This window comes from Cyprinus carpio, chromosome A12 (genome assembly GCF_018340385.1).
Source record: "Cyprinus carpio isolate SPL01 chromosome A12, ASM1834038v1, whole genome shotgun sequence".
NCBI classification, from domain to species: Eukaryota; Metazoa; Chordata; class Actinopteri; order Cypriniformes; family Cyprinidae; genus Cyprinus; species Cyprinus carpio.
Window position 1 is genome coordinate 18,008,500 of NC_056583.1, and position 8,432 is coordinate 18,016,931.

General features: G+C 36.4%; 2 protein-coding genes across 3 annotated transcripts; one reads left to right on the forward strand and one right to left on the reverse strand.

Annotated features, from left to right (window-relative positions):
- Window positions 1–222: 222 nt before the first annotated feature.
- On the reverse strand, window positions 223–5,293 carry LOC109084722 (twinkle protein, mitochondrial-like). 2 transcript variants are annotated; one of them, XM_042767934.1, is made up of 6 exons: window positions 5,086–5,293; window positions 3,152–4,540; window positions 2,600–2,840; window positions 2,308–2,415; window positions 1,127–1,268; window positions 223–988 (listed from the first exon to the last, which is right to left on the reverse strand). In XM_042767934.1, the coding sequence occupies exons 2-6, from the start codon at window positions 4,512–4,514 to the stop codon at window positions 653–655; spliced, it is 2,190 nt and encodes a 729-aa protein (XP_042623868.1). In that variant the 5' UTR covers window positions 4,515–4,540; window positions 5,086–5,293; the 3' UTR covers window positions 223–652. The 2 variants fall into 2 exon arrangements, with proteins under 2 accessions (XP_042623868.1, XP_042623867.1); XM_042767933.1 differs by having other exon boundaries at window positions 5,076–5,268.
- Window positions 5,294–5,328: 35 nt separating this feature from the next.
- On the forward strand, window positions 5,329–6,731 carry LOC109084720 (39S ribosomal protein L43, mitochondrial-like). The gene is made up of 3 exons (XM_019099402.2): window positions 5,329–5,604; window positions 6,023–6,129; window positions 6,240–6,731. The coding sequence occupies exons 1-3, from the start codon at window positions 5,474–5,476 to the stop codon at window positions 6,446–6,448; spliced, it is 447 nt and encodes a 148-aa protein (XP_018954947.1). The 5' UTR covers window positions 5,329–5,473; the 3' UTR covers window positions 6,449–6,731.
- Window positions 6,732–8,432: the final 1,701 nt, after the last annotated feature.

The window sequence follows — 8,432 nt, forward strand, 5'->3', positions numbered from 1 at the left end:
TCTAACAATCCTGTTGGAAATACAAACCCAGTGTAAATCGCAAGTGCTAGAATAAATTGTGTGAATCTGTTGACTTAATTTCCATGCTGTGTGATCCGGGTTGAAGTGTATTAAATTACCACTCATTCAAGTATATTTAAGCAAACAATTTCAATAGTTTCAAAACTAAATAAATTCAACTGTCAGAAATCAAAATACACACAACATAAAATAAGCAGAAGATACAAATCCTACAAAACATTTTATTAACAGTTTTCACAGCCTCATTTAAACAGCTTTTTTGACACTTTTCTCCAACAGTAATAATGACAATCAAACGGAAACAGATCACATGTCATTTTTGGACACGATCCATCAAATGTATTTGCATTGATGAAATGTATGGCATCTCTTTAAATGCAGCTTTAAAGCCCTGTATTTAAACCTACTTTAAATCATCAAATACTTGTTCATATTTGTTGCATTTTTAGTGCATATAAAACATAAGGGGATGTACAAAACATTGCATACTACTCCCCAAAAGAAGAAAACACTTAACATGAACATTAAACATTAATTTACTCAGTAGCAAAAATGCAGCATTACATTTTCATGTATTAATCATTTTATTTGAATTCATACAAATAATGAATTCCTTGAGCTACTGATCATTTCATTCTCCCTCTGTGGAATCTGTTAATGCTGCTGACCCCTTAATTGTCTTTGCGGTCTTTGCTTTGGCAGGCTTGAGAGCTTTCTCACTTTTTTCTTTGAGTTCAGTCTCCTCTGTTTCCTCTGTGCTGTTATTCTTGTCCACTTTCACCTTACGAAGCTTCTGTTTTCCCTTCACAGGCGCAGAGAAGGTAAGCGATGTTTTATTAAATTCTAAAGGAAAGAGCCCCACGTCCCCATCAAAGCGGTTCTTGGCCACCTGAAGGGACCTACGGCCTGGACACGTCACCAACTTCTTCTCCTGAAGGATGAACACATTATCTGCCTCCTGACTGGCCTGATATTGGGGAAGTGATACATTAGACTTCTTATAGATAGATACATTAGATTTTCTTATAGATAGAGACTAAACATGTACATGTAAAAATTTGTATCTCAAGTTTGCACCTAAGGAAGTCAGTCTGTATCTACCAACCTTGGCTGTGCCAAAGATGGATGCTGTCTGCAGTTCTTTATCATCTTCTTCTTTCCGAGGGTGGATAATTAAAGTCACATGACAGCAGCTGTTTGTGGCAAACTTCCTGAAGGCTCCAATGATGTGGTCTTGTACTGCAAACCTGAGGAATAAAAAGACATTTGGTTATCCAGTTCTCTCTTTCTCTCTCTATATAGATAAGATCACTTTTTAAATTGCCCCTATTATGCCATTTCAAATATTGCCTTTCACGCAGTGTGTAATGTAGTTGTATGTGAATGTAAACGATCTGGAAAGTTATAAAGCTGAAAGTGCACAATAAATAAAGTTATTGTCTAAGCCTAAACAAGTTGTCAGTAATTTGAATCCCACTTCTGTAATTCCTACACGTCACGGGAAAACATATTTGGTTCACTCAAACACTGTAGCTTGTTAGTGTGGTTAACATCATGTCGAGAAGACCCTGTGTCCAATGCTGTGAAAGTACATTTGTTTTAATTCACTTCCAAAAATGAGGTTGCAAAGAATCAGTTGTTAAAATTCACAGCAGTACAACCCCAATCTTTTTTGTGTGTGTGTGTTTTACTGACGACTGCTTCTCTAATCTCGGAAAGTTTAACGCGGGATTCACAAATCGCTTGCTCTTGAAAGATGGTTCAGTACCCAGTTTATTTGGACCAGCTGGCTCCACTGAATCACAACCTGTAAGTATGATAAATAATTGAGGGTTATATTTTCTAAAGACGTTCAAAATTAAGAACTATGACAATGGTTGTATCGTTCACCAACACACGCTGAACACGGAAGACCAATCACAACAGACTGGGCCGACTGACCAATCAGAGCAGAGTAGGTTTACGGAAAGGAGGAGTTTAGAGAGACAGCATCTTAGAACTGCTTCAAACAAATATTTTGAGAATCGCTGGAAAATGAGGCAAAAAAGGGCATAATAGGGGCACTTTAAGAAATCCTTTTATAGAAATCTCACTCACAAAGAATAATAACTGAGCATTACTAGAAAAATTATTACTGACTACACTATTTCCATGACCATTCAAGATTTTATAATTTTATACTTTTCCAAGCCTGGAAATCATGGTTTTGAATTTCCCCAATACTTCTAGGTTTTTCAAGACCATAGAAACTCTTAAATAAAGAGCATATTAAAATTGTTGCCTTACTTGTCCAGAGACAGGTTCTCCTGGCCCATCATAAACTGCAGGTTATCAATGACCACATGACTGATGTCATACAGGTAAACGGCATGCTGCATGGTATCCAAAACAGTCCTGTGCAGGGTGCAAATATAAAAGTCATTTGATTTTTTTTTTTAAAGCCTTACATAATTCACAGAAAAAAACAAAACAAAATTCACACAGAAAAAAACTCACATTGCCATAGGACTGGCAAAACAATATATATTTACAATAAAACAATGTATTAGCTTTTATAAAAGAAATGGCAATAATTTACTTGATGTTCTGCTGTCCATGGAAGGTCATAAAATAGAGTGGCAGGTCCTCAAACTTGTCAGCCCACACATCATATTGATCCAGGTTCTCCTCAAGCCTTTGCTTGGCAAACTGGGTCAGCATAATTTTGGCCAGGCGCACATTGTTGATTTCAAAGCTGCCCCATAATGTGTTGACACCCTGTATGCACAGATCTAAGGCAAACTCGCTGATGAAGGTGGTCTTTCCACTGCCTGTTGGACCTACATACAAATACACACACAAGAAGAAATACAAATATTACATTATATTATTTATTGTTAGTTTAATATTTATGCACATACTATATTTTACACATTGCACAAAAATATTATTATATTTCGCATAATACTACATACTGTTACATGATACAAATACTATTCAATTACTTTTATTATATATATATATATATATATATATATATATATATATATATATATATATATATATATATATATATATATATATATATATATATATATATATATATATTTAATTAATAATATGCATATATATATGTCTATGTTGGCTGTACCTGTAAAAACTGTCAGCTCCCCTTTGCGATGACCTTTAAGTATACGATTAAGCTCAGGGAATCGAGACCACTGTATCCCAGCCACCTGCTCCACATTAACCAGTTCCCCATATACATCCTCCCTGAGCTGCTTGAAGGACACAATGGACTTGTGGGCAGCAGGGATTGAAGCCTTGACAATTCGTGCCAAGTTCCTGCCCTGGGCCAGTGCCTCACTGGGGCACGGCTGAAAGTCCCCTGGCCGGATAAGAGAACAGCGTTTCAGTCCAAGTTTCCTGGAGAATATTTTTGAGGCTTCCCAGGAGCGCATATCTCCCCCCAGCCACAGTGTGACTTTCTTGAATTGCTCCAGATAAGGCAGGAGGATCGGAGGCAGACAGCTTACACCCCGTGGCAAGGCCAAAGACGGAAGACCGGTAGCCTGACTCACCGCCATGCTGTCTACCTCACGTCCCGTGAGCACAACCTCACCGTCCTTCTGTCCTATCAAAGGCAGGCCGAAGAGGTTGTGGTAGTTGGAGATTTTTGGAATCGTTGCTTCGGTGTAGACCACACGTCCGTCACCTTTCATGGCAGCAGAAAGCAATTTAACACCCCGGAGACACGAGTCACGTCCACTAAACCAGGGGAACACCAAACTCTTGGTGGGCTTGAAGAACCTTACACCAAATTTCTTCAGTGTGGCGTTGGTGAGTTTACCAATCTGAAACATGGTTTTAATGAGCTGCACATCCTCATCCACGAGGTCGGTAAATGGCATACAGCTGTTCCATATTCTTCGCACCTCCTTCATCTCCATCTCTCTTTCTTCTTGCTCCTCCATGCTCTCAGGAAACCCCAGCAGCACGTTAGGGCTGATGGAGGTCTGGCTTTCATTCAACATCACCTCAATGCAATCCTGGAGGTCCTCCCAGCTCCCCTCCACTAAAGTCTCCTTACACAGAAACTGTCCCGTGGTTTTATCGATGAACAGAGCGTAATTCTCTTTTCCAGACCCTTCAGGTGCAGGTTCCATAAAAATACTAGGTGCATGTAAGCAGCTGTAGCCATCATGGAAAGGGATATCTTTGGAACGAAGATACTGCTTGATATCAGTCACTGTGAGGTGCTGTGCAGGGAAATCAATGATTGACTTTGCATCTCTTCTTAATGTTCTGAAGAAATATAATACAACAGCAGGTCTTAAATGGTTTTCAATACTATAGCAAGTTGGTGGCCTAAAAGAACGCAGCAGGACTGGATGGAGGCAGGGCTGGTAAAATGATAGATATCTCCAGGGTGGAAGATGAGAGGGTTTACAAGGAATACACCCCGTCCCCTGCAAGAGACAGCCTGCCCCCCTGAGAAACCTGCTCCTCCACATTTAACCGTTTATTCAGGACATCAGATCTGCAATGATCACAGAAAATTTGCACAATTATAATATGCAGTTTAAAAATGTGACTGAAAATTATTTACCCGTTACATTTTCCGTGATATTATGGTTTAAAAAAAAACATATGATTTCAATATTTAAAAAATGTAAATTACAATATATTAAGATATTAATGATGGGGACATGGAATTGTACTGCATAACAGAAATTACTTGCCTATCATTAACAGAGTCACCAATCATTAACAGATTATATAATGTATAACAGCTAATTAGTAGATCAAAGAGTTGCAAATGTCATTTATATATTTTCATTTAAGAATTTACATGAACTACTGATGTATTATAATGCTTGATACGGATTCATTAATGTAAGTTATTAAAAAAAATAACTGTATATTGTCTATGCATGACCCTTTACATTACTACTCAACCATAATGCACATCTATCAATAAAATTAATGAAACTACTAAAGAGAAACTGTGTCAGAAAACATATATAAGAAACATATATACAGTAAACATTTGAAATTACATATTGTACACATACATAAACTCACTGTTCTGTAAGAATCGCGCCAAACTGTTATCATGTGTCCTACTCAACATGAGGTCCGCACTCCAAAATACTTCCGTGTGAAACACGAAACTCTTGTCAACACGCAATAATCATATCTTTTCAAATAATTAAGATGCCTCATGTTCAAATTTCCTGTAATAAAGTTGTTGGTAACTTTCTGATTGTTACAAACTCTTTTGCAACCACTCCTTATGCGCAGCTTTTATTTCTACCCGGACGACAATTTGTAACGTACATGACATTACACATGTCTTCTGACGGCTGTCCTCTACATCTAATCATTCAAAGTGCGTGATAATACTCGAACCAGTACTGACAGCAAGCAAAGAGTGAATTGAACTGAATGTAGGGTCTCTGAAGAGGTGAACATGACTGCTCGAGGAACACCGAGTCGTTTTTTACAGAGCGTTCTTCACAATGGAGTGGGTCGCTATGTCTGTCAGCTGAAGCGAATATCTCTGATCTTCTCAAAGAAAGGCCAGGGCTCTTTAGGAGTCAGGTATGGGTTTACATCAACGGTGTTAAAAAACATTAGAATATTCACTGTGTATGGAGACCCAGCAATGATTATTTGTTGTATCTTATTAGTATTTTGTTAGTATGCCCGATATAATATAATTGAATATAATGTAACAATAGTAGATTATATGATACGCAATCCTTTTTAAAAATATCATAGTGAAATATGAGAATTTTTAAAATATTTGTATTGCTATGTATTTATTATTTTTAAAACTATTACTTTTCAAAGAGAAAAATGTCAACCCTTTTTGTTTTGCAGGAGTTTTGAATGGTACTTAATGCAGTTTATGTTACAAATAGTGTGGGGTAATTTGAGTACCATGTTTCAGTGTGAGCATTTGATTATTTGTTCCGTTGTCAATCATGAAATTCTAATGCTATATATATTCCTCCAGGGATTTCATTGAGGAAGGTGTGGTCGACTTTGCCAAGAATAACCCAGGGACTGTGGTTTACATCTCCCCTCAGTCCTGCAGAATTCCAAAAATAGTAGCTGAATATTGTAAGTCTGAGCTTGTCGTTTCCTGCAGTATTTACTAAATGTTTACCATTTGAAGTTATTTTAATGTATAAAATACCTGTGCGCTCACTGTTGTTTTTTGATCTGTGCAGTGAATGGTAATGTGAAGGAGGAGACGGTCACCAACAAAGCATCACAGGAAATTGCAGAACTTATAACCAAGCTGTCCAACCAGTCAGGACTGGACATCATCCGCATTCGTAAACCCTTCCACACAGACAGTCCTAGTATCCAGGGCCAGTGGCACCCCTTCACAAATCGACCCCCCAGCATTGATCCAGTTGGCCCACAGGCAAAATAAGGACTTTGCATAGTATTTATTCTCTGACTGATGTTCTGACCTATTGGAGGAGCTCTGAACAAAATCAACACACATTCAACATGTTTTCAGCTGTTATTAGACTTTTAAAATGATACTTTTCTGTTTGATTATGACAGATCATTTGTGGCTTGATAAAGTTTACATAACAATGAAATTGTGCTTAAAAAAGATTCATTGTTTTTCACATTTATGTTGGCCTCGTATAATGCCCATCCCCTAAGAAATATAACATTTCCTCTGAGAAATAAAGTTTTGAAAATATTACTCTGTATGCTTATATCACTCACTTGTTTTGATGTTATTACCCAAACACCCCTGCACTAATAACTCCTAATATCTCAGAAAGCTATTCTTGACAGAATAAATTTGAACTAAAAGTCAAGGAATTATAGTAGTTACTATAGTACAGTTATTATACTAAATTAAAACTCTTGAAAAAAATGACTGTGGTGCAAGATTTTTAATTGATATACAGTAAAAAAATAAATAAAAAAAATTAAATGAAATATTAAATGATTTTTTAAATTTATGATTTTTTAATGATTTTTTAAATTCATTATATATATATTATATAAAATATATATTATATAAAATTATATATTAAATAAATTATTTTAGCTAGGGCAGTGCAAATGTTGCCAACATTTTATTTTAGTTTTACTTCATGTACTAAAAGCAACTAAAACTGAAATAAAAATGAAAAAGAACTACATGGACATATAAATAGAAAAGACAAAAACACAAATTTATTAAAATATAAAATGATAAAAATAAAAAAACTAATAATACCTCAATGATACTAAAAAAAAAAAAACATTGAAGGTATTTAATCTTTGTAAAAAATCTATTTATTGAATGATTTGGCAGGGTCATCATTACAATTGAGAACTTGCAGTTATAGCACAGAACAGAAATGTTGGGTCAGGAAGCACAGGAAATCATATTGTTGCAAGGCTGTAACCACATATTTATAGTTTTATGGGAGACCAAATGTAATAATTTGAGAATAGACCATTAAAAACCACTTTTCGACTAAGTATAAATCTGAATATTAGGGGAGAATATCTATGTTGGTTACTGTCCTGTTGATTACAGCTGCTGAGAAACCGACATGCATTGTGTGCATTTAATCTAGTGACAGCAACACAAAGCTTAAGGACACGCGAGAAAAGCTTTTCTCACTCCCACACATTACTGGCAAAAAAAGCAATAAACACATACGCCACAGCCCTTGATCAGGTTGGGGGCGTGGGAACATTAGAATATGTTGGCTGTAATCAGTATCAACAGTTTTGGCACTTCATATAATAAAAACAGCAAGCTAAACTCTGTGAACAAAATGTTACTGACCACTATGAATGACACTGAGTGCACAGTATGGCTTCTTTCAAGCTAGTTGTTTTCTTCTGGCTGTCGCTCGAACATGAAGATACAGCAACTGAGTTTCCACGGAGATGAACTGGTTGCTGGGTAGTAACCTAGCAAGATAACCTGAGGTTGAGCTTCTAATCAATGTAAGCCATGTATTAATGAATCAGAGGGACGTATTTATTATGTCCCATTTATTACAACCAGATGAGACTAATGTTCTGATCACAATTTATCCCCCCCAGTGAAAACTAGCTTGACCTATTATGTGGATTAAAGAAAGTTCTAAATTCAGAGCTGTGTTGCTAAGTAACGGATACATGGGGGACATACCAACAGGCCTGATACAGATGGGGATCTGGTTAAAATCTCCCACTGTGCCAGTAAATTAGGTTCAGGTTAGCCAGAGGTTTCTGTTTCTGCATGCAAAATGATCTTTAACCTTCGGGATTCACAAGATATAGAGACAGTAGCAATGATAATAAATACTTTAATAGGATGTAAACATCAGATATCATTTTGTACGTATAAGCTCTAAAATAGTGAAACAATATGTTCACAAATACACACCATGACTGACATGTTAGCATAGCAA